The 25,912-nt window shown below is 42.9% G+C and overlaps 1 protein-coding gene across 2 annotated transcripts in view; it reads right to left on the reverse strand.

Annotated features, from left to right (window-relative positions):
* Nucleotides 1–4,815: 4,815 nt before the first annotated feature.
* Nucleotides 4,816–25,912, reverse strand: part of PIDD1 (p53-induced death domain protein 1) — a 38,013-nt gene continuing 16,916 nt past the window's right edge. The window contains exons 4-15 of one of the 2 annotated variants that reach the window (XM_075837596.1): nucleotides 24,790–24,844; nucleotides 20,913–21,114; nucleotides 20,278–20,412; nucleotides 19,750–19,926; nucleotides 19,499–19,637; nucleotides 19,059–19,194; nucleotides 17,137–17,287; nucleotides 13,590–13,713; nucleotides 10,113–10,231; nucleotides 9,262–9,369; nucleotides 8,227–8,432; nucleotides 4,816–5,378 (exon numbers count right to left, since the gene is read on the reverse strand). In XM_075837596.1, coding sequence (XP_075693711.1) covers nucleotides 5,135–5,378; nucleotides 8,227–8,432; nucleotides 9,262–9,369; nucleotides 10,113–10,231; nucleotides 13,590–13,713; nucleotides 17,137–17,287; nucleotides 19,059–19,194; nucleotides 19,499–19,637; nucleotides 19,750–19,926; nucleotides 20,278–20,412; nucleotides 20,913–21,114; nucleotides 24,790–24,844 — 1,796 coding nt within the window. In that variant the 3' untranslated portion in view covers nucleotides 4,816–5,134. Of the gene's footprint in view, nucleotides 5,379–8,226; nucleotides 8,433–9,261; nucleotides 9,370–10,112; nucleotides 10,232–13,589; nucleotides 13,714–17,136; nucleotides 17,288–19,058; nucleotides 19,195–19,489; nucleotides 19,638–19,749; nucleotides 19,927–20,277; nucleotides 20,413–20,912; nucleotides 21,115–24,789; nucleotides 24,845–25,912 lie in introns of both variants that reach the window. The other variant, XM_075837595.1, reaches the window with a different exon arrangement.

Raw genomic sequence — 25,912 nt, forward strand, 5'->3', positions numbered from 1 at the left:
CTCTGTACCAATGTCATATCATAGTTACTCTTTCCGTGTTGTCACGAAGGGTCTGTGGACCCACTGGACCGTACTGCCTTGGAACAGGAACTGGAGCAGGTAACACACTAGGAGGCCATCACATAGACAAACTAGGGAACACAACAACGCTCAGGCATAGAACTAGGGGGCTGGACCCCTCTATAGTCCAGGGTACTCACGGGTCAAAGTTCATCAACGAGGTCCGGTGCGCGCGCTGCCCCTTTAAGAGCGGGCACGAGCGTGCGCGCGCACCCTACGGGATCCGGCTGAGGTGAGTGGATGCGAGCGCAGGCATCTCCTGAGGAGGCTGGAGCCAGCGCTTGCCAACTCGTGGCTGCGGCTGTCAGGGGGAGGTTGGAGCGGACAGCTTGCAGCCATGGACATTACACGTGTCTTCCTCTCCTATAAATGCATTTTGTACTATGTATTCTTCAAAATGACCCATACATCGTAAAACAGATCTAGCTATAGATAAACTTCTGTATATCAGTATGTGAACTTTGATTTATCTCCCCCTAAGCCTAGGGGAGATTAATATTGAATGTATATATGTATATATTTGTGTATTTGATCTTACTTTTTTTTATTTCTGTGTATTTAATTTTGTAGTGTCTGAAGAAGGTCGAATGTATAGACCGAAACGTTAAACCTATTTTTGGATTACTACTTTTCGCTATATGTGAACTAAAATATCACTTATTGCATAAATACCTTGGAGTGCCGAGTTCCCATTTTTTAAGCATACTCGTCATGCATTGTCAACCAGTTAAAGGAACACTCCAGGAAAACCTAATACATTGTGTTAGCCCTTCTGTAGGGCCTAAAAGTTCTCTAGTGTTCTTTGAATCCCCAAGTCATGCACCGCCCCCCAGGCCCTGCACTAGGCATGACGGTTCCTTTAAAACAGCTCAGGACACAGCAATAATTTGACACGGTTCAGACATTGTCATACATTTTTTGTATAAATATATTTACAAAAATATACAGCAAATGTATACAGAAATATACAGCTAAACTCACAAAGTGTACACATTCACAATGTTGGGCCTCGTATCTCAATAAGTCACACACAGGAAGTTGCGGTTTTAAATGACAGGAAATGGAAATTCTAATATCTATCACAAAAACGTGAATTTTTTTGTCTTGGTGAAAAGTCCACTGTATACTAATATTACATTTGATAAACTTGAGGTATACAGATTCTATGAAAAGGAATTTTCTGATATAATGTTATTATCCGAATCCCCCATCAGCAGATTATAGGCTTTCATTTACAACAGTCTGTAGTTTGTGGATGGACGGCAGTCTGAAGGACACGAGTGGGAAATTTCCCATACTCCTTACTCCTACAGGCTATTATTGGATTTCTCCTCCAGCTAAAGGAAATTATCCCAATTATAATGTTATACTAGGGAACTATTTATTATTCAACCATCATCTAAAACATTTATTAAAGTGACTCCGAAGAAGGCGTTTCACCTTAAAACTTAACGGGCAACAAAAAGCATTCAATACACAGATTAAAGATGAGAATATTGTTTTTCATTATATTTTTATTATATATCATTATATACATCATTAATTGTGTGTGGTGAGGTCTATAATTGACGTTGCAGGCCCAAACATTATGTTCCAGTGTGTAAATAACACTTCCTGTCCAGTAGTCGACGTTTTGTCGGTTCACTTTTGTAAAATTCACATTGTACCGCATCAATGTAAACATTATAACTACTGCTATTAAAGCTAGTTAGTATGGAAACATTAATGTGGAATTTTTTGATTTATATTTTCAGTAAATCAAGGCTAATATATTAGACAGCATAAGTAATATGAATGGTGTGATGTCTCCCTAATTCCCTGTGATCCGTGTCGCTTTTACATATCCTTTGCATTTAATGTCCGTGGCTGCAGGCTGTCAGCTCCAACCTCCCCCTGACAGCCGCAGCCACGAGTTGGCAAGCGCTGGCCCCAGCCTCCTCATATCTTTAAAAGCAGGACAGCAAATTCTCAGCCGCTTGTAAAACACAAAAAATAGCATAAAATACCACTCGCAAATGGTTTCTTTATGGTACTAGACTGCCATACTGGACAGATCCTCAGCCTGGCAAGGAGATCTCCATTTAGTCCTGTGTGTAGGGGGTGGGGGACGGGAAACCCTATAGCAAACAACATTTTGGTCTTCCAGACAATTACCTGAGGGAAAACCTGCACCTTATCTATGATAAAAGTGGCATAGGTGGCAATCCTAGTCTGCAGTCTGTATATAGACCTGGCTCAGATTGTGCAGTGTGCTTTAATGTAAGGGTATGTTCACACGAGGTCATTACGTCCGTAATTGACGGACGTATTTCGGCCGCAAGTACCGGACCGAACACAGTGCAGGGAGCCGGGCTCCTAGCATCATAGTTATGTACGACGCTAGGAGTCCCTGCCTCTCTGCAGGACAACTGTCCCGTACTGAAAACATGATTACAGTACGGGACAGTTGCCCGGGAGCGAGTCAGGGACTCCTAGCGTCGTACATAACTATGATGCTAGGAGCCCGGCTCCCTGCACTGTGTTCGGTCCGGTACTTGCGGCCGAAATACGTCCGTCAATTACGGACGTAATGACCTCGTGTGAACATACCCTTAGGGTAGATCTGCTCTTTGATTAAATATTTGATGTCATTTCCAATACATTACATTAAAAAGTTTAATGTGGAACGCCCTTTATATTAAAGAGGTTGTTAAGGTTTATGCAAGTAGAGCCGTGGGCATGAAGGCTGTACACGGAGGCTTTATGGCTCCCTAGTATGTAGCTGCGCGGCTTTCATGTGTTGCCGTACAGCTCCGTTATATGCTGCAAGTACGGAGTGTATATTATAAAAGCGTAACACTTTGTCTGCTTGTAAGGTTGGAATCACAATGCAGTTTGTGATGCAGTTATTTGGCCAAAGACAGGAGTGGATACAAAAGGAATGAGCAATATAAAGGAAGCACTGATACATCTCCCCTCTTGTATCTACGCAGTGGCGTAGCTATAGGGGTCACAAAGGTCACAGTTGCCCGCAGGGCCCCCGTTGCCACACAGTGCTGACCACGCTTCCATCTGTATTTGCGTCCTCAGGACGCAAATACAGTTCAGTGCAATGCTGGAGCCTTACTCCAGCATTCACTGCACTGCGAGCGGCTCGGCGCAGGCAGGCGCGATCTAGTGATGTCATCGCGCCTGTCTGTGCCGAGTCACTCACAGCACAGACCGGAGGAGAAGGATCCGCCGCCCGTCGTGGCAACGGGGATAGGTAAGTAACTATGTTATTATTTTTCTATTTGGTACGTACATATGGGGGCATTATACTGGGTATTGGAGGGGGGCTCATATGGTAGCTGCTGAGGGGGCATTATACTTTATAGGACAGCTGAGGGGGACATTGCACTGTATGGGGGGAATTATACTGTATGGGACAGCTATGGGGCATTATACTGTATGGGGGGCATTATACTGTATGGGACAGCTATGGGGGGCATTATACTGTATGGGGGGCATTATACTTTATGGGACAGTTATAGGGGGCATTATACTGTGTGGGGCATTATGCTATATGGGGCAGCTATGGTGGGCATTATACTGTGTGGGGCATTATACTGTATGGGACAGCTATGGGGGGCATTATACTGTATGGGGGCATTATACTTTATGGGACAGCTATAGGGGACATTATACTGTGTGGGGCATTATGCTATATGGGGCAGCTATGGTGGGCATTATACTGTGTGGGGCATTATACTGTATGGGACAGCTTTGGGGGCATTTTACTGTATGGGGTGTGTTATACTGTATGTGTCAGCTATGGGGGCATTATACTGTATGGGACTTTATAGTGTATGGGACAGCTTTGGGGGCATTATACTGTATGTGGCAGCTATGGGTACATTATACTGTATGGTACATAGAGTATGCTGCAGCTATGGGGGGCATTATACTGTATGGGGGCATTATGTTGTATGGAGTGCATTATAGTGTATGGGGGCATTATACTGTATGGGGCAGCTATGGGTGGCAATATACTGTGGTGGCAGCTATGGGGGCATTATACTGTGGGGGCAGCTATGGGGGGGGCATTATACTGTGTGGGGGCATCTATGGGGCATTATACTGTATGGGCAGCTATGGGGACATTATACTGTGTGTGGGCAGCTATGGGGGGCATTATATTGTGTGGGGGCAGCTATGGGGTATTATACTGTGGGGTCAGCTATTGGGAGCATTATACTGTGGAGGAATTCATGGGGTCTGTCGGGCAAGGCAGCTGGGCATAGGCGTGCTCAGGGGTCTGGTGCTGTCGGGAAGGGGTAGGGAGGCCAAGCTGAATTCTTGCAGCAAGGCCGATGAGCCTTCAGCTATGCCCCTGTATCTACGCCTGTGTTTGGCTCAAAGAACTTAATCAAAAAATGCCTTAAAAACTGCATGTGTGATTCCAGCCTTAAACAGTACTTAGAAACTTCAACAGCCCCTGCCCCTTTAACATGTTTGCGTAAAAAAAACAAGCAACTGAGATGACAGAGAGGAAATTCTCATACTTCACTCCAGTTAATTGAATTTGACTATACAGTTCATAAATATGGCAGCAAAACCTCAATATGAGATCCCTGCGTCTCACATTTATCCCCCTGAAAGACAAAACCATCACTATTTGATAGATTTTGTTTATAGTGTACCTCCAATTGTATAGAAAAACGATTATGGTGCAGGATTTTGCCAATTTTTTTACTATATAACTTGTTTAGCAGATCCTGCTTGTAAATAGCGGCACGGAGCGACTGCGATACGTGCTGTGAGCTGCTCATGACTCTGCAGTAGGAGACAGGACTTTCTACTACGTCTTCTCTACTCCCTTCTCCAGTACAGCAGCCAGCAATGTAATGTGATCCTGCAGTGCTCGCTCGCCTACTGCACAGTTATAAGCACCGCGCAGCATGGACCGCCGCCGCTCCACGCTGCTATGCAGAAGCAGAATCTGCTAAGCAAGTTATATAGAAAAACAATTATTTACCAAAATCCTGCACTATAGTCGTTTTTCTTCTATAATTGGAGGAACACTCTCATTCTCCAGCTCGTGTCCATTCTGTCTTTATGACTGACTCATTGCAATTGCGGAGTCTTCACTGCTGTTGCCTTGGTCCAGACCAACTCTTCGGATGGACCTTGTGTATATTTCCTTTCCCAAAGTGATCACATCTTCTATATGGTCGGCTATGTCATTTCTTTTGCTATTCCGCAGAGCTTCTATTAACTTCTGTAGACAGTCCGGCTGCTTAGAGTTTCTCCGGGCCCATACAAATATCATATTTAAGACTACTTGATCAATATTGTTGCTGGAAAGATGGAAAATAAGAATTGTCAGATCATCATCATCATCATCATCATCATAATCAGATACTGGGAAATGTTAAAGCAGATACAAATTATTGGTAAAAAAAATGTCTACGCTTTGCTTAATTTCAATCCCTGTGTCTACCCTATTCTAACTACTGGTGGCAGTTCAGGTGTGGACATTCAGGTGGCCTCGCAGGAGTCTAGGACCAAAAGTGTCCCATACATAAGGGTGAGAGTGGCACTTCACAAAGGAACCTGGATCTTCAAATCTTCAACTTAAAAAATCTTGAGCTCCAGGTAACTGATTATTTTCATCTATGCAGGATATCTGTAACGTCCACAGCCGCGGACCGTCGTTCTAACTTACCCATCGACGGCCGCAGCCGTGGACGAGTGAGTGCTGGGTGGCATCTCGCTCCTGAGATAAGCCGGCACTCACTTCCACATAACTGTGCTGGTTCCCATAGGGTGAGCGCGTGCGTTCGCGCCCGGTCTTAAAGGGCCAGTACGTGCACATGTGTAAAATCTGTAATTAGCCCATGACCACCATGGACTATAAAAAGGACTCTGCCCTTTCACTCATCGCCTGAGCATTGTTGTGTTTATCCATGTTAGTCTTAGCAAATGGTCCCTTAGGGTTATCCTGCTCCTGTTGTTCCCGTGCCCTGCTACCTGTATCCCGATCTATATTTGTTCCTGTGCCTTAGAGTGTTGGAGTCATATTGTGCCACCTGTCACACCTGCTGTTATACACCACTTCTGGTGTCATCTGTCTGCAAGTTCATCTGTGCCTCAGCCTCCGCTACTGTCTGGACTATCAAAGGTACCCTTGTACTAGGACTGTTGTTTGGCCAGCTGCTACTCCGCTACGGCAGGGTGGCCTAGTGGGTCCACATACCCACGGATCGGGAGTATATCCTTGATGGGTTTATAAGAGGTCTCCTCCAACTGTATAATCTAGAGATTTCTGCTGCAAAAATATTACAGCAAAATTTACCAAATTAGACCGCGCACCTCCATAGCAATACTTAGTGAGTACACTGGTAAGGGCGGTAGGTGGCATGTCCCGTTTTCAACTTTATCTGCGTCTTCGTGAGCAGCTTGGCGCAGACAGGAGCAGTGCACTGACATCATCGAACCTGTCTGCGCCAAGCCACTCATAGCATAGACTGGAGGAGCAGAGGGATCCCCTCCATTCATCGTGGGAACAGGGTTAAGTGAGTATTTATTTTATTATTTTTATTAGGCACTATGGGGGTATTATACTGGTCATAGGGGGCAGATGTGGTGGCATTCTACTGTGTGGGGGCCCCGCTATGGGGGCGTTCTACTGTGTGTGGGGGCAGTTATAGGGGCATTATTCTGTATGGGGGCATTATACTGTATGGGGCAGCTATGGGGCATTAGACTGTATGGGGCAGCTATAGGAGGCATTATACTGTGTGGGGGCAGCTATGGGGCATTAGACTGTATGGGGTAGCTATAGGAGGCATTATACTGTGTGGGGGCAGCTATGGGGCATTAGACTGTATGGGGTAGCTATAGGAGGCATTATACTGTGTGGGGGCAGCTATGGGACAATATACTGTGTAGGAATAACTATTGGGCATTATACTATGCGGGGCACTATGGGGGCATTATACTGTGTGGATGGCAGCTATGGTGGGATTATACTGTGTTTGAGGCACTATGGTGGCATTATACTGTGTAGAGGCAACAATGGGGGCATTATACTGTGTAGAGGCACCAATGGGGGCATTATACTGTGGGGCGGCTCTATGGGGGCATTATACTGTGTGGGCTGAACTGGGTGTGCAAGGGCGGGGATTTGGCGAGGTTAGAGGCGTGGCTTAACGGTAAAAATTTGCTATGTGCACAATACTTGAAAGTTGGGAGGTATGATATATATATATATATAGTCAATTGTGATAACCTTTAATCCCTATATTAACCCAAAACGACTATTTTCTTGGTAGGCCATAGGTGTTATTCGCATGACAGGACAAAACATACAATCATGGATGCCATCTTTTGGTTTATAGTACAAGCAGTTTTTTTGAATATCCATCTCTAATAGTTCTGTTTTCCATTAGTACTATTACTGTAAAACTGGTTAGAGTTTGTCTGGAAATGGTGACTTTTTGTTTAATGAATGTATTTTTCTATATACTTAAGGTCCTTTTACACTGGCCCATTTTGGCCGGTACAGCGAGCGACGATCAAGACAGCTTGTTAATCGGCGCCCATTTGCTCCTTTCACAAGGAGCTAGTATGGGGACGAGCGCTCGTTACTCCTATCGCTCGTCCCCATACATCATTATCATGTCGGCAGCACGTCTCTCTGTTTGCACAGAGAGATGTGCTGCCAGCAACGATAATATTTTCGGCATTTAAATGATACAATCAGTCGATGAACGAGTGTTTGCTCGTTCATCTGCTGATCATTGCCCTGTTTATACAGGGCAATTATCGGGAACGAGCATTCTGTGAACGCTCGTTTGTCCGATAATTGGCCCATGTAAAAGGGCCCTTACTCGATTTGATTACAATATCATTGGTCTAAGCCTGTATATATGTGTATGTGTGTGTGTGTATATATATATATATATATATAATAGGTCCCAGTTTTAATGACTATCCAATGTCTGCAGGGCAGTCACACACCTTTGGAAATATTTTCTTGAGGGAAAAGTAAATCGGACAAGTCGGACCATCCTGTCCAGTTCTGTTTTCTGCCTATTCAGATGAGTGGCCCAAGAGATATCTGGCAGCTGCTAACTCTTTCTGCCTTCATTGGAATTGAAACATGAATAGTCACCAAATTAATCATATTACTACATCTCTCACCATTTATCAAGACGAATACATTCTAGCTCATTATACGTCAGTCCCAGGTTAATACCAACGTTCATCCAATCTGGTCCAATCCTTCCGGCGATACCGAGTAGGTTGGTTTCTGTCAGATAACCCATCTCCGGATTGCCTATATTCAAGGGGGGCAGTGAATGATCATTCTTTTGCTTTTCATATTCTCCATTTGTGCATTTCATTCTCTAGCAAAAAAGATAAGAAAAAGTGTTGCAATTATTAGGTGCACAGTCATCCGAAATAATTTCAAGCAAACCTGGTCATACACTTTCGGCCGAACCCTCATTGGGCCGATAGCTATTCCTCCCGTGCATGTTTTTTTCAATAATAATGTGGAATAAGTAATTGCCAGGCCCCTCTGGCAGCAGCTTACCTCCGGTGGGAACAAAGGATCAGGCATGTAAAAACCCACCATGACAGAGCCTCCTTTCCCCCGATATCTGCCGTCTGGGAGAATCGGCCGATACTGACAAAAGTGTCAGGTTTGGACGGCTTTTATCTAATGCATATGTCCAGCTTAAAGGGGTTTCCCAATTATAAGAAATAATCAGGATACCTGATTGGTGGCAGTCCGCTGTTTTGAAGGGGCTGCAGGGCTGGTGCAAAGAGCTGCTTCCCCTTCATTTCCTATCTGCTCATACTGGGAATCGCCAACACACTAGCAGCGGCGGTTCACAGTATTACAACTTTCTCCCATTCAAGTGAACAGGAGAAGGCTGTATTACTTTGAACCGCCTCTACAAGTGTGTCGGCGATTCACAGTATGAGCATTGACCGGAATGAAGGGGAAGCAGCGCTCGTATGAGCGCCGCAGCTGCTTCAAAACAGCTGATTGGCGAGGGTAACCAGAAGTCGGACCCCTAACGATCAGATAGTGATGGCCTATCCTGAGGATAGGCCATCGCTTTCCTATAACTGGAAAACCCCTTAAATATGGAATAGTAGTGTAGAATTCAGGAGCTACTCATCCAAATAAGAAAACAACAGGGTTGATTAAAGCATTAAGTATCTTACAGGCAGTTTGATAGGCAGTGTTGCCATCCAATCAGACCGGGAGCCCTTCCGGTGTTTAGTGGCTTCCTCAGGAAGACCTTCTGGGACTGATCCACGATAAAAAGAAACCTATGAAACAAACAGTTATATATGATAATGTGCGAAAGGAACTAAAGATTGCATGTAAGGCTACGTTTACACATTGCATATTATAAGCATTTCTCACGTAACATTTTTTTGAGTAGAAACTAAAATGGAACCCGGATGGGGAGAAAAATGCAAAGGAGACTTATTTGTAAAGATGGCCATAGACATAGATCAGAGACGACCAAACCGGACGTTCTTAATGGGATCACCCCATGCTTAATATGTATGTGGCAGCATGACAGTCTCTCAAAGGCAGATGTCGGGGGAAGGAAGTATTTGGCATGTTGGATTTCATAATGTCCAATCCTTTGTTCCTTCAGGAGAGGAGCCACTGTCCGAAGTGTCTATCTATTACTTATTCCTCTTTACCATTTTAATAAACATGTTTATGGGAAAGTTGTTGGAGATAACATGTTGGCCAGGTGGAAAATAGCCATCGAGTCTGTATGGCCACCTTAAGGATATATTCACACGCAGCAGATTTGTTGCAGAAATTGAGACTGAATAATCCATTCGATATACATGTTGTTTCTGCAACATGTGCATGGATATCTGAAGCCTCATTTAGATAAATAGGACAGTCGCAGTAATTTCTGCATCAAATCTGTCGCGTGTGAATACACCTTAAAAGTGATTGACCGAGGTAAAACCTAAGAACCTTCTAGTGAACAGCTGTAGATGTAGGTGGTTTGATAAGTATTATACACAGTAAATATTGTTCTCACCTGTCCCTTAACATCTTTCTCCATCCTGTCTGCAGATGACATAACATACACCTCCTTCATGTTTTTCATACGTGAGTAGAACACAAAACATATTCTGCCGTCCACACAATCAGGACGTTCTGAGGTAAAAAAGACAGAACAATGACTGAGCGGCCGGTTCACAGTTCTCTCCACCACGTACAAGTGCCACTGCTCGATGACTGGGCCTCAATGTCAGACCAACACTGAAGAATTAATACACTGTCTATGGAGATATAGAAATCTGCTCTGTTACCATAAAGAAATATAAAACTGAACTTTTATTATAAATTGGTTAAATAGTATTCACGGATAATAAAGTATAAAGTCATTAGTGATGCTCCAAAGTCATTGAACTCGCCCTTAGGCCAGGATCACACACGCAGTCTTGATACAGTTTTTGGTGCAGTTTGTGGCTCCGTTTTTTTTAGCCAAACACAGGCGTTGACACAAAAGAAAGGAGATGTATCAATCTTTTCTTAATATCTTTCCTTCTTTTTCGATCCACTTCTGGCTTTGGTTAAAAAAACTGAGATAAAAACTGCCTCAAAATTGTGTGTGTGATCCTGGCCTTAAAGAGGCTCTGTCACCAGATTTTCAAACCCCTATCTCCTATTGCGGCAGATCGGCGCTGCAATGTAGATAACAGCAACGTTTGGTTTTTTTTCAAAAACGAGCATTTTTGGCCAAGTTATGACCATTTTTATATTTATGCAAATGAGCCTTTCTTATGTCCAAGTGGGCGTGTATTGTGTGTGTAACATCTGGGTGTTTTTACTTGTTTTACTAGCTGGGCGTTGTGAATGGGAGTGTATGATGCTGACGAATCAGCATCATCCACTTCTCTTCGTTACCACCCAGCTTCTGGCAGTTCACAGACACACAGCGTGTCCTCGCTCATCCGACGCGATGAAGTTCCTGTGGGAGGAAGTGAGTGACGTCACAGCGTGATCTCGCGAGGACACGCTGTGTGTCTGTGCACTGCCAGAAGCTGGGTGGTAACGAAGAGAAGTGGATGATACCGATTCGTCAGCATCATACACTTCTATTCACAACGCCCAGCTAGTAAAAGAAGTAAAAACGCCCAGATGTACACACAATACACGCCCAGTTGTACATAACTTTAAACACGCCCAGTTGTACATAAGAAAGGCTCATTTGCATAAATATAAAAATAGTCATAACTTGGCCAAAAATGCTTGTTTTAAAAAAAAAAAAGTTACTGTAATCTACATTGCAGCGCCGATCTGCTGCAATACGAGATAGGGGTTTGAAAATCTGGTGACAGAGCCTCTTTAAGGACAGATACAATTAGAGTGCTGATAGAGAAACTATAATAGATAGAGGAAGATTCTGTCCCTTGTATCCCTCAATCAGCTCTTATAAAGATTGCTTAATATAAATGCTAGTTTACCTGCACTTTTTCAATAATAGTTACTAGCAAACTTAGGCTCCATCTACAGTACATCTCGTTTTTCAGGCACGTCGGAGAGAGTATTACCCAACCTATGCCACTGTATGGCATGCAGTCATATACGTCAGTCATTGACTCCCATTGTAAAATAAAACATTTATCCTGTGGTATTTTTACTTTGCCTCAGTACATGCAAGTTTTTTTTATTAGTAAAAGTACATGGGTTTTATTACGGTGCTTTTCATGGCGTTTTTTGCAAATACTTTTACAACCTGTGTTTTTGTTAGGTAACGTTTTCACATTGCCAATCATGCGATTTAAAGATCATGTAATGTAAGATTCCTTTTTGCAACAAATTATTTATTCTGTAAAAATGCCATTAAAAGAATCGCAACACACATTGACATGTTTTTTTGACGAGGAATAAAACCTATGGGGGTCTGTGGGAGAAAAACGCTACTTAATGCTTAAAAAGAAAGCCAAAACCTGCCTTGCTGCGATTTTGAAAACACACCACTAAACCGAAAACTCAAGACAAAATAAGAAAAAGCCACCCAAAAAAATGCTGTTTGCAGTGAGTTTTCCCTATTAGCTTTAAAGAGGCTCTGTCACCAGATTTTTCAACCCCTATCTGCTATTGTAGCAGATAGGCGCTGCAATGTAGATAAGAGTAACGTTTTTATTTTTAAAAAACGAGCATTTTTGGCCAAGTTATGACCATTTTTGTATTTATGCAAATGAGGCTTGCTAAAGTCCAACTGGGCGTGTTTAAAGTAAAAGTCCAACTTGGCGTGTATTGTGTTCATTACATCGGGGCGTGTTTACTTCTTTTACTAGCTGGGCGTTCTGACGAGAAGTATCATCCACTTCTCTTCACAACGCCCAGCTTCTGGCAGTGCAGACACAGCGTGTTCTCGAGAGATCACGCTGTGTCGTCACTCACTTCCTGCCCCAGGTCCTGCATCGTGTCGGACGAGCGAGGACACATCGGCACCAGAGGCTACAGTTGATTCTGCAGCAGCATCGGCGTTAGCAGGTAAGTCGATGTAGCTACTTACCTGCAAACGCTGATTCTGCTGCAGAATCAACTGTAGCCTCTGGTGCCGATGTGTCCTCGCTCGTCCGACACGATGCAGGACCTGGGGCAGGAAGTGAGTGACGTCACAGCGTGATCTCTCGAGAACACGCTGTGTGTCTACACTGCCAGAAGCTGGGCGTTAACAAACAGAAGTGGATGATGCTGATTCGCCAGCATCATACACTCCCATTCCTAACGCCCAGCTAGTAAAAGTAGTAAAAACGCCCCGATGTACGCACATAATACACGCCCAGTTGGACTTTTACTTTTAAACACGCCCAGTTGTACTTTTGCAAGCCTCATTTGCATAAATACAAAAATGGTCATAAATTGGCCAAAAATGCTCGTTTTTTAAAAATAAAAACGTTACTGTAATCTACATTGCAGCGCCTATCTGCTGCAATAGGAGATAGGGGTTGCAAAATCTGGTGACAGAGCCTCTTTAAGCTTATATCTGGCCGCAGCGTTTTTGGCGTGTGAAGGCACCCTTAGGGTATGTTCAAATGAAAATGTGGGGGCTGAATGCCTCCAAACATCTGCCTATTGATTTCAATGGGAAAAACGGCATTCCTTTCCCACAGGGCGTTTTTTACGCGGCCGTTTTTAAAAACGGCCGTGTAAAAAAAACGCCTTGTAATAAAAAGTGCATGTCACTTCTTGAGCCGTTTTAGAAAAACGGGCGTAATAAACGCTGCAAAAAACGCTAGTTGCTTAAAAAACAGCTAAAATAAGGGGCTGTTTTTCCTTGAAAACAGCCTCGGATTTACAGCCGTTTTTTGTTAAGCCCTTAGGGTGGTTTTACAGTGTTTTTATAGGAAAGAATGCCACCGTTTTTGCAGTGTTTTTACCGGCATTTTCTCTAGCGTTTTTCTTTTTTTCCAAAATATATATCATACAAAAGAAAGAGAAGGAAAGAAAAAAGAGGGCTATGCGAGGCACTGGTATATAAAATTGAGATGCGTTATACCTGAATGCAGCTTTAGACCTTGTTCAAATGTTGCAAAGAACTGTTCCCCTTCCACCAGTTCAACCAGGTCAGATGGCTCTGGGCCCTTGTATCTATTCTGCAGTCTTTTAACAGTTGTCTCTACCTAAAGGAGGAAAAAAACCTTCTTATGGAGCACTCAGAAACCTTGTTTTTACTAGAAGTACCTTAAGAGATATTTGTATGTTGCCTCAATCATCCACCGTTACCTCCTTTTCCAAAAATTTCACTTTCAAATCTCTATTTCGGAATGTCCATGCACAGTTGAATTAATATGACACTGTAGCTACATGTAATGAAGTGTTAGCAGGAAGATGTGTGCGCTGCACAATAGACACTCGGTCTCTTCCAAAACAAAGTACAAGAAGATTGCGCAAGAAACCATATTGCAGTTTCTGGATAAAAAACAAGCAAGACCAGAAGGGAAATTGCAACAATAAGAATAGGAAGTTGTGTGCTATCTAATAGGAAACTAGAGGTAGATTTAAATAGTGAAAAAGAAAAAAATGATCACCCCTGATGGAAGGCGCTCTTGCACTTGTAGATAAAATTCAACTAGAATCCCAGTTGGGACAAGATGTCAAATAAGGGAAACATTTTTTTTTAAAGACATACTTGCTATGTCATAAAATTTGAATAAAAGTTACGCGTTTTGACCCTGAATCAGGGTCTTCCTCAGGCTTGGAAAAAAAGGTAGATTTGTGATGGCTTTCTATGGTCTATACCTATCTTGAAATGTCATATTATGTTGTTTTAGTAATGTACTCTACATTCCTACGTCGTCTGTCCCTGCCGGCCCCCACGGTCAGTGTCTCGGTGGGGCTAGTAGAAATGTCGGGCAGCGAATGTACACAGTGCAAGGCTTCCTAAACAGTCAAAGCGCTAGGCGTGCTATTTTAATCACTGGGTACACTGGCCTCTGTGTTAGTTATAAGTGTAGTTTCTCCCTGGTTGCTATATCTTGCTTTGAATCTGAACTTGCCTTGCTGTCTTCACCCATTTAGCCCCTGACTACGTTTTTGGATTATCCTTCTGTACTGCATAGTCAGGGTTGCTGCATCTCTGATACTGACCCTGGAATTCCTGACTACGCCTTTGGATTCTCCCTCTGTACTACATACTCAGCTATGCTGAATCTCTGAGTCTGACCCTGGATGGACTACTCTCTCAACTTCTGCAACCATCGCACCCAGCTCTGCTATTCCGCTGCTACTACTTCTGGTACATGAATTGAATGTCTATTTGATGTAACCCGCATTAATCGTACCACTACATTCCCTGGTTCATTTTCCGCTTATTCATCTCCAAAGAATTGACCGCTGGGCTTGTTCTAGACACCCAAGTCCGAGCTCCAACAGAGTACGTTAGACCCTATTTAAAATCGTGGGCAAGGGGGGGGGGCATTTGTAAATAATGGCAACTGGTAGGCTTTTTCTATGGAGATCATGGATCAGATCATAACAGTTATGATGGCATTACTTTGAGGAACGTTAGGTTAGCTTGTAGATATGTAAAGTGCCAACATCCTCATCTAATGATTTTTTTGTTATATGATACAAGAACACGCGTTTTACATAGTTATCCGGCAGCATCAGAAGGGGCAGTACGGTTGCCAAGTAATCTGTATAATGAAATAAGCTGATCAGGCATGACTGTAGGAATAATGTATTTTAGAGTCTTCACTGTGTTTGGATTTGTGCAGGTGTGAAAAATAGAACATCCTGTTACATGTGGGTACACCTAGAATATTTATAATAATACCACTATAGAATACTCACCGCCAGTTGCTTGACCTGAATATAAGTTTATGATAGAACAAACGTTCTACGTACTTTTTGTTAGTAAAGTCTATCAGAGCATTGCCGGTAATACATTGCCATAATGTATAATCCCACAGTTGCCAAAACCTGACATGCATAAGACATCGCAATCGATCCATAAGCACAAATTACATGCACATAAACTTCGGATTTACTTAACTTATCCGCATGAAAAATCCACAAATACCTAGAATTATTTCATTATTGGACATTCCAGGTGTTGATTTGCTAAAAGTTGTAGACAAAGATGTATTATCTAACATTGTATTATCTCACATTGCCACATCTAATTCAGCTGGTCAGAGGAAGGGCTATTCAGCCCCTTGGACTCTGGATTAAGGGGCTGTATAGTGGGGGCACATAGCAAATTGTAATTATTCATAAGGGTTCATACAGACTCCGTAATGAATAATTTTTCAGCTACTTTGGTTACAGGTTACATTTTCCAGCCATGGTCACAACATAGATCTGCTTATGGAGATCGGGCATTGTCAATGGCATTGGATAGCAGTGCTGGATTCCCTGCTTGCATCTACTCCGGTTTTTAAACAGACCTAAAACGGTCAATAGCAGTATCTGTAACCAGCTTTCTACCGTCTCTACCTATACAAATGTTTTAGTAGTACATTTTTGGTAGCATAGAACTAGTGTAATAAAAAGAAAAAAATATAAAAAAACTTGTCAACTTTTCATCATATGTGTTAAAAGTTAAAAACATGCAACACAAATCTCCTCAGATTTTGGGGTCTACTCGGTGTAGTGTTATCACTTTTTTTGCTTTCGTCTAAATATACATTAATGGCAGTTGCACACGACCGACGTGCCCGATAATCTTCACGGACCCATTCAATTTAGCGGGTGAACCGGGTCTGTGAAAACGGACCCAATTCTCCTATCCGTGGAAAGATAGAACATGTCCTATCTTTCCACGGATCACTGACGGAACTCTGCTGGCGCCCACTGTCGTGTGCATGAGGCATACGTTTTTTTTTCAGGTGTATACATTGGTGGCATATTCTGGATGATCGGTGGAGGTCCAACCCTCCGGGACTCCCATGATCAGCAAACTGAAGGGGCTGCAATACTTGATCGGTTGTTTGTACATGCTGCGGCGCCTGGTACCACAGCTTAGCCTATTTTACTTGCATGGGGCTGAGTTGCAGTACCAGGCACGGATGAACAGCTATGGCTGGATAAACATTGAAGCTCACTGGAGCGCAATGGCCCTGTCCTTCTGCTAAATAGTGGGGTCCCAAAGGTCGGACGCCCATCAGTTACATGTTGATGGCCAATGATAGAGATAGGGCACTAATGTATATTCTCGGATAACCCCTTTAGAGTAACATTTGAGTCTGGTCTAGCTTTACATGCTTATTTATCCACACAATGTATTTAGTACAACACGAGTCACACAACAATCTCATACAGACATGCTATTACTTAGCTGGAAAAAGCTGGATTTTTTTACTTGAGCAGTTGTGTGTGTGACGCTCCCAACTTCTGTCTGAAGCACAATGTACAAAAGTGAGCTGACATTCTCATTACACTTCCCTATCTCTATAAAATCTGTGTTCTTAAACTGACATTAACCAACTTTGGTCGGAAACATCTAAAACTTTAAAGTGTAAGTTCGTCGTTGTGAAACCTATGCTAATAATAAGGAAATGAATATAGTAAAACTGATATGAAATAAAAGATATGGATTGTACCTTGTTCTTAGGGACACATTGCAGCAGCACTTGCTCTGGGTCCCGTTTCCTCTGCAAAGCAACAAAGTTGACCTGGTACATACGCAGCCGCTGGTATACATTCTTGGCCAGCTCCCCCACATAGGACTTTGTGGTATACCATAGCCAGTACCTTAAAAAAAGAGCATTTAAGTAGAAGCAAATAAACCACACTTGTAAGGAGTGATATTTGACTTCAGATATATATACACAGCATTAGATTTCATGCACACAGTAGGATCATGTACACAGCACCAGTACGATGCACAGAATTCACCATGTGTGCCACTATATAATGCCTCTGAGAGACATCATATTTTCCTCAATAGCAGTGCTTCTAGTGGAGAATACCCCTGTAAAATGGCATGCAATTACGTATGCCATCCCTTTTTTTCCTCATGGATTCCTGTGTACAAACAGAAATACACAGGGGTATAGTATAGAATGCTATGGGTGCCATATGCGTAAGTCCTTAAAGGCTATATAAACCTTTGAAAACTATTTTTATATATATATTATTTTTTATTAAAAATTATTTATACTTTTTGAGATACAGCTGCTTTGTTTTTTTGCATACAGAGCAGTTGTATCTTGAGCTGAGACCTGAATCCCTCAGGTCAGCTGGACTGATTGGTTCAGTGTCAGCGGGAGACACGCAGGATCAACCTGTTACCAATCACATGCGTGTCAGAGACATCAGGACCTGATGTCACTGAACCTGCCAGCGCTGCTGACCTGACGGATACAGGTTTCAGTGCAGGATACAGCTGCTGTGTATCTAGGACACAAAGCAGCTGTATCAGAAAAAGTAAAAATAATTTTTAATAAAAAGTCATTACAATGTTGCACGAAACACACCGATACAGTTTTTTTTTAAATTGTTTTCAAAGGAGTACATAGCCTTTAAAGAGGCTCTGTCACCAGATTATAAGTGCCCTATCTCCTACATAATCTGATCGGCGCTGTAATGTAGATAACAACAGTGGTTTTCATTTTGAAAAACTATCATTTTTGAGCAAGTCATGAGCAATTTTAGATTTATGCTAATTTGTTTCTTAATAGACAACTGGGCGTTTTTTACCTTTTTACCAAGTGGGCGTTGTAAAGAGAAGTGTATGACGCTGACCAATCAGTGACCAATCAGCGTCATACACTTCTCTCCATTCATGTCCATTAGTACTCAGCACAGCGTGATCATTTTACTGAAGTGTCCTGAGAGTGAATAGACATCACCTCCAGCTAGGACGCGATGTCTATTCACACTCCCGACACTTTGGTAAAGTTAGTGTGGGACTGAATGACAGCATAGCGTGATCTCGCGAGATCACGCTGTGCTGTGTGAGTAAGTCCCACAAATACTTTACCGAAGTGTCGGGAATGTGAATAGACCGCATCCTAGCTGGAGGTGATGTCTATTCACTCTCAAGCACTTCAGTAAAGTTAGTGTGGGTGTATGTGACAGCACAGCATGATCTCGCGAGATCACGCTGTGCTGAGTACAAATGGACATGAATGGAGAAAAGTGTATGACGCTGATTGGTCACTGATTGGTCAGCGTCATACACTTCTCTTTACAACGCCCACTTGGTAAGAAGGTAAAAAACGCCCAGTTGTCTATTAAGAAACTAATTAGCATAAATCTAAAATTGTTTATAACTTGCTCAAAAATGATAGTTTTTCAAAATAAAAACCACTGCTGTTATCTACATTACAGCGCCGATCAGATTATGTAGGAGATAGGGCACTTATAATGTGGTGACAGAGCCTCTTTAAGTGTGTAAAACAGCAATGCATGAAAAATTTAAATATGACCTAAAGAAGGTATAAGCTGCTGTATAGTTTAGGAAATAGTCAAAAAATATGGTTTCTAAAGAAAATAAACATGGCACATAAAAGGGACTCACCAAGAAAAATGATCCACCTGGAACTGGGCATAAATATGAGTGATTTGCAACACAACCTGGTTGGTAATGTCAGTCCAGGTCTGCGCCCGTGAATCGCCATGCAAAAGGAACAGACGGGACCTTATCAAGTTGTCACCTACAAAAAACAAAATAAGTGCACTGACAATGAGGACTGTTAGGCCACTTTCACACAGAAGTATTTTGGTCAGTATTTTGTTTTAGTATTTGTAAGCCAAAACCAGGAATGATTCCAAAACTCGGAAGAGGTGCAAATCTTTCCATTATACTTTTTCTATTTTTATGTTCCACTACTGATTTTGCTCTACCAATACTGATGCTAAATACTGACAGCAATATTGCCATGGAAATGTGCCCTTATTTTCAGAGAGAACACAGAGCAAAGTGTCATTGGCACAGAACAACTATCTGACCTGTCACACCTAGCGGAAGAGGCAGCTGAATCTTGACAGGATTCAAAAAGTTTCCTGCAGAACTTTGTGAAAGACATAACAGTGGACTAGCAGAGGACTCAGAGTCTCCAGTGATCTTCTCCAGCATTTTCTTGGAGACTGGCAAAACCTAAAATGACGAGTAAATGAGAAAAACAAAACAAAAGGGTGAAACTTAGAGAACAGGGTAGAATTAGGTAATCAGGTTCGGCTGTAGAAATTTCCCATTAAAGATCACTGACCTGCATGCGAACTGTGCGGGTCTCTAAAGTTGCACCAGGAGGAAACTCAACCCGTATGTTTTGGTCTACACAGGAGAACAGGAGCTCGCCCTCTTTTGGAACTTCACAGCAATCTTCAACTAAACGTGAGACCACAAGGAACCAGGAGAAGTGACAAGTCTTACAAGAGGCCAGCATCTATTTTCGCAAAGAAAGGAAAAAAAGTCAGTATTGTCCAGTAAAGCCACGCAATGATTTATCAGTCATGTGTATCCATCAATCCATGTATATTACTATGTGTGTTAAATATTTTCTTGACCTCTGGAGAATATTTATTGGACAGTGTAGGCATCTTGTTATTATATCATCTCAACTACCTTTGATGTAATGCAATGTAGGTGTTAAGAGACCAACGAATGAACCCCAATGTGTGTAGAAATATATAAATGCTGACATCACTAGGGGGACCGAATCAATAAATTTGTTGTCATCACAAATGTTACAAATGCCATTCTGCAGCACTTATCCGTTTCATCATAGTGATCATACCTCATGCAATGACTTCTCTTTTGTTGTGGTGTTCAGGTCGGTCCATGTTCCAGAACAATCACCAAAAGTCCTGATAACCACCTCACGCTTTGGCATAGGCTTTAGGAAGGCAAATGAGATATTGATTTCCACATCCTGTGGTACAATGGAGAAGACACTAAGTATAAGTATACAATATGTAAACTTACCCAGCACACCTTTCAAATATTTGTCTACTTTTTGTATACTGTATACAATTGCAAACCCTACTTTTTCATTAGAAAATGTCATTTATTTAGGCTAGTTTAATAAGCAGACATATCCACTGGTAAGATAGAAAAGGGGACCCCATAGCAAAGGTTAAAATGGGCCCCCTATTTTGGTGTTGGGTTTTCTCACCCAGGACAGAAGAGCCTATTCTTTCTTTCCCCCTCTATGCCCTATTCAGGACTCTTGGGCCGATTCCCCAGTCCCTCGTTTGCTATGAATGCAGTTCCTCTGGAGTAGGGTGCCCTGCACGGGTGGCAGTTACCCAATATTAAACCTAATGGAACCAGGGCTGGGTCCACTCTAACCAAGGGCCCCATAGCAGTGGCATAGTCTGCCTCTATGATAGGTATACAAGTGAACATCACCCATTATCAACTGCATCTTACCCGAAGGAACTGTATACCATGAGGCTGTAACTCCAAAGTACTGCTTAGCAGAACATCATGGTGCCCAAGTCTCACATGTTGCTGGTCTGGTAACAGTATTTGGTAATATATTCTTGTGGTGGTCGACACAGATCCAGGAGGAAAACAAAGGTGAAAGCCATGTGGGAGGAATACCCAGCATCCATTTGGTGTGACACAAAAACTGAGAATAGATGTGAGGGAAAGGTTATTATTGGCAGCATAATTTATTGGTTTGTGCAAACTACATGCACTTTAGTTTCAGAGTGACAATCTGTTCAGCGGATTACATGACTTTTACATAAAGCAAGCAAAAATACAGGTAAAGCTTTGTTCACAAAATTCAAACCATGACACAGGAGAATATAAATACATGTTCATTTAAAGATGATCTGTCAGCTCTCCTGTGTGGTGTAGTATAGAGGATCTGTCAGCTCTCCTGTGTGGTGTAGTATAGAGGAGATGTCAGTTCTCCTGTGAGGTGTAGTATAGATGATCGGTCAGCTCTCCTGTGTGCAGTAGTATAGAGGATCTGTCAGCTCTCCTGTGTGGTGTAGTATAGAGGAGATGTCAGCTCTCCTGTGTGGTGTAGTATAGAGGATCTGTCAGCTCTCCTGTGTGGTATAGTAAAGAGGATCTGTCAGCTCTCCTGTGTGGTGTAGTATAGAGGATCTGTCAGCTCTCCTGTGTGGTGTAGTATAGAGGATCTGTCAGCTCTCCTGTGTGCAGTAGTATAGAGGATAGGTCAGCTCTCCTGTGTGGTGTAGTATAGAGGAGATGTCAGCTCTCCTGTGTGGTGTAGTATAGAGGAGATGTCAGCTCTCCTGTGTGGTGTAGTAAAGAGGAGCTGTCAGCTCTCCTGTGTGGTGTAGTAAAGAGGAGCATGTCAGCTCTCCTGTGTGGTGTAGTGTAGAGGATAGGTCAGCTCTCCTGTGTGGTGTAGTATAGAGGAGCTGTCAGCTCTCCTGTGTGGTGTAGTATAGAGGAGATGTCAGTTCTCCTGTGAGGTGTAGTATAGATGATCGGTCAGCTCTCCTGTGTGCAGTAGTATAGAGGATCTGTCAGCTCTCCTGTGTGGTGTAGTATAGAGGAGATGTCAGCTCTCCTGTGTGGTGTAGTATAGAGGATCTGTCAGCTCTCCTGTGTGGTATAGTAAAGAGGATCTGTCAGCTCTCCTGTGTGGTGTAGTATAGAGGATCTGTCAGCTCTCCTGTGTGCAGTAGTATAGAGGATAGGTCAGCTCTCCTGTGTGGTGTAGTATAGAGGAGATGTCAGCTCTCCTGTGTGGTGTAGTATAGAGGAGATGTCAGCTCTCCTGTGTGGTGTAGTATAAAGAATCTGTCATCTCTCCTGTGTGGTGTAGTAAAGAGGAGCTGTCAGCTCTCCTGTGTGGTGTAGTAAAGAGGAGCATGTCAGCTCTCCTGTGTGGTGTAGTGTAGAGGATAGGTCAGCTCTCCTGTGTGGTGTAGTATAGAGGATAGGTCAGCTCTCCTGTGTGGTGTAGTATAGAGGAGCTGTCAGCTCTTCTTTGTGGTGTAGTATAGAGGATCTGTCAGCTCTCCTGTGTGGTGCAGTAAAGAGGAGTTGTCAGTTCTCCTGTGTGGTATAGTAAAGAGGATCTGTCAGCTCTCTTGTGTGGTGTAGTATAGAGGATCTGTCAGTTCTCCTGTGTGGTGTAGTATAGAGGAGCTGTCAGCTCTCCTGTGTGGTGTAGTATAGAGGATCTGTCAGTTCTCCTGTGTGGTGTAGTAAAGAGGATCTGTCAGCTCTCTTGTGTGGTGTAGTATAGAGGATCTGTCAGCTCTCCTGTGTGTAGTATAGAGGATCTGTTAGCTCTCCTGTGTGGTGTAGTATAAAGAATCTGTCATCTCTCCTGTGTGGTGTAGTATAGAGGATCTGTCAGCTCTCCTGTGTGGTGTAGTATAGAGGATCTGTCAGCTCTCCTGTGTGGTGTAGTATAGAGGATCTGTCAGCTCTCCTGTGTGGTGTAGTATAGAGGATCTGTCAGCTCTCCTGTGTGGTGTAGTATAGAGGATCTGTCAGCTCTCCTGTGAGGTGTAGTATAGATGATCGGTCAGCTCTCCTGTGTGGTGTAGTATAGAGGAGCTGTCAGCTCTCCTGTGGGGTGTAGTATAGGGGATCTGTCAGTTCTCCTGTGTGGTGTAGTATAGGGGATCTGTCAGCTCTCCTGTGTGGTGTAGTATAGGGGATCTGTCAGCTCTCCTGTGTGGTGTAGTATAGTTGTCAGTTCTCCTGTGTGGTGTAGTATAGGGGATCTGTCAGCTCTCCTGTGTGGTGTAGTATAGTTGTCAGTTCTCTTGTGTGGTGCAGTAAAGAGGAGTTGTCAGTTCTTCTGTGTGGTGCAGTAAAGAGGATCTGTCAGCTCTCCTGTGTGGTTCAGCAAGTATTTACCGAGATTTGGAGTGCAGGTTAGCGCTATAGATTGTTTGGCAGTCAAGAAGAAATGAGCTTTGCCTGCTGCAGTGAACACCGTTAATAGACTTATTAACCAGATCCTTAATTTCTCTGAAGTCAAACGGAGACTAAATTTTTACATGATGTGTTTCTTATGATGGAAGCAACTTACTTCCTCTTGCCCCATGTGATCCCCTCCCCCCATTTTGTGTGTTCCCTTGTCTTGTCTGCCCCTTGTTCATGCTTCATGTTAACTTTTGTTTCTGGTATTTTTAGCATATACGTCCTGAAACACGCCCGAAAAATCACACCAAATTATGTTTCATTTTTTTGTGCAGAATGTCCGCTGTGGAAAACAGTGATTGAGAGAAAAAAAAAGTTTATACTTCCCCCGGAGAAATCCGTTGAAGAAAATCTGCAGTGTTTACGCTACGTGTGAACATAGACTTATAGTATCTATTACTTAATTGTACTGCTTCCTGCAGATCATGCTCAAGTTATGACTGATTTCCCACCCCATAAAAATATACTTATAGTGTCACAAGATCTCCTAGCCTTGTTTCCCAAAATCACAGCACCCCCAGCACCTACAGGGAGCAGTGTCCTGATGTACCCTGTATAAATAAATACACACTCCTGAGTCCTGTACCTTTCAGGCGAGGGACTATTTACTTTTTGTAGAAAATTGGACGGATCTTGACCCCACTCTATACCAACGCTGAAGGTGTACAGATTGAATAGAAAGGCAGGTGAACCCCACATTGTGTGCTCCCATGTAAGGTTTTAGGATAGTCATTTTCTGTTACTGCCCTAAAATGTAACCTCAAATTATTGACAGCGGACTTTATACAAAAGACCAGAATCTTCTAAACAGGAAAACTGCTGCCATTGTCTGTGATTGTGGTAACCGGACGACGTGTGAATAAAGAGCTCGGTTCCAATAAATTTCTCCCATTCATTACATGCCTACGATTAACAAGAATAGATCCAAACACCAGGAGAAGGTGAACATTTTCCTTTAAGAGGATTTTTCCTCTTTGATATGCTGGGACCCATTCCCATTTCTTATTAGGGCATCCCCACATGGCTTATTTACAGCCGTTTTTCGGGTCATAAACGCCCCCGAAAAACGGCTGATAAAACGAAAGCTGAACGCCTCCAAACATCTGCCCATTGATTTAAAAAACTGCATTTCGTTCCGACGGGGCGTTTTTCCCTTGAAAACAGCTCCGTATTTTACAGCCGTTTTTACTTTAGCTTGTGAACAAAGCGAATGAAGCTTCAAAACACATGTAGCTAAACGTTTGACAAACATTTGGTGGGGGTCTCAGTGCTCGGACCTCCACCAATCCAAACTTCTGACATGTCACTATGACATGTCAGAAGTTTGTCAAACGTTTAGCTACACTGTAACTGGAAAACTGCAAAGACTGGCATGACTTACCTCTTGTCTTCTGCTTTCACATAGAGCTCCTTTAGGTCTACACTTTGACTTTCATCTGCAGAGAAGACAGTACAATCATAGAGGGAACTGTCACCAGTACAAGGCCTTGTTCACACAGCTCAGTTTTGGTGCATTTTTTACATGCTTTCACCCTAAACCAGTAGTAGATCCAAGTTGAGAAGTCTTTTGCTTTATACTTTTTCTCTCTTTAACTCCTAGAGGACTTAGCCGATTTTGGCTATAATTAGCAAGGGAAGTTTTTTCATTTTCATCTTCGCCATATTTCAGCCATACCTGTTTTATTTATAATGCTATGTTAAGCATTCTGCTCTATGGGAGTTACAGAAGCAGCCAAGCAAGCGCTGATCAGTTGTTTCCGTAACTCTCATAAAAGAGAATGTAGAGAGCGGCATGCATGCGTGGCCACCTCTATACTTAGTCTCCGCCTGGAAACGGCAGCCAGCAGGTGACTCGTATTCTCGATACAGATGCGGGTCACATAGCTGGGACCCACATCTTTCAGATAAATAAGGCATTTCCTGTGGATATGCCATAAAGGTCTGAGATGGGAAAACCCCTTTAAGTTCCTCTTTTGGCTTTAGCTAAAAAGCTGCATCAAACTTCCCTGTGTGAACGTGGCTCCACACTGATATTTATAGGAAAAGTACTGGTTACATTACAGGAGTCATGAGGTCTTTTCTGGTTCCATGGTACAACAGCCCAGACAAATCTGCTTGGGCAATTTTGTCATGTTTACGAAGCCAAAAACTGATGAAGATATGAGATTTCTGCTTAAAGGGATTTTCCAACCCCATGACACTTTTTTACAAATAGCTGACAATGTTATAAATTAACAATAAAGGTAAGGCTGGATTCACACGAGCACATTACGTCCGTAATGGACGGAACTTATTTCGGCCGCAAGTCCTGGACCGAACACAGTGCAGGGAGCCGGGCTCCTAGCATCATAGTTATGTACGATGCTAGGAGTCCCTGCCTCGCTGCAGGACAACTGTCCCGTACTGTAATCATGTTTTCAGTACGGGACAGTAGTTCCACGGAGAGGCAGGGACTCCTAGCGTCGTACATAACTATGATGCTAGGAGCCCGGCTCCCTGCAGTG

This window comes from Rhinoderma darwinii, chromosome 9, assembly GCF_050947455.1.
Source record: "Rhinoderma darwinii isolate aRhiDar2 chromosome 9, aRhiDar2.hap1, whole genome shotgun sequence".
NCBI lineage: Eukaryota > Metazoa > Chordata > Amphibia > Anura > Rhinodermatidae > Rhinoderma > Rhinoderma darwinii.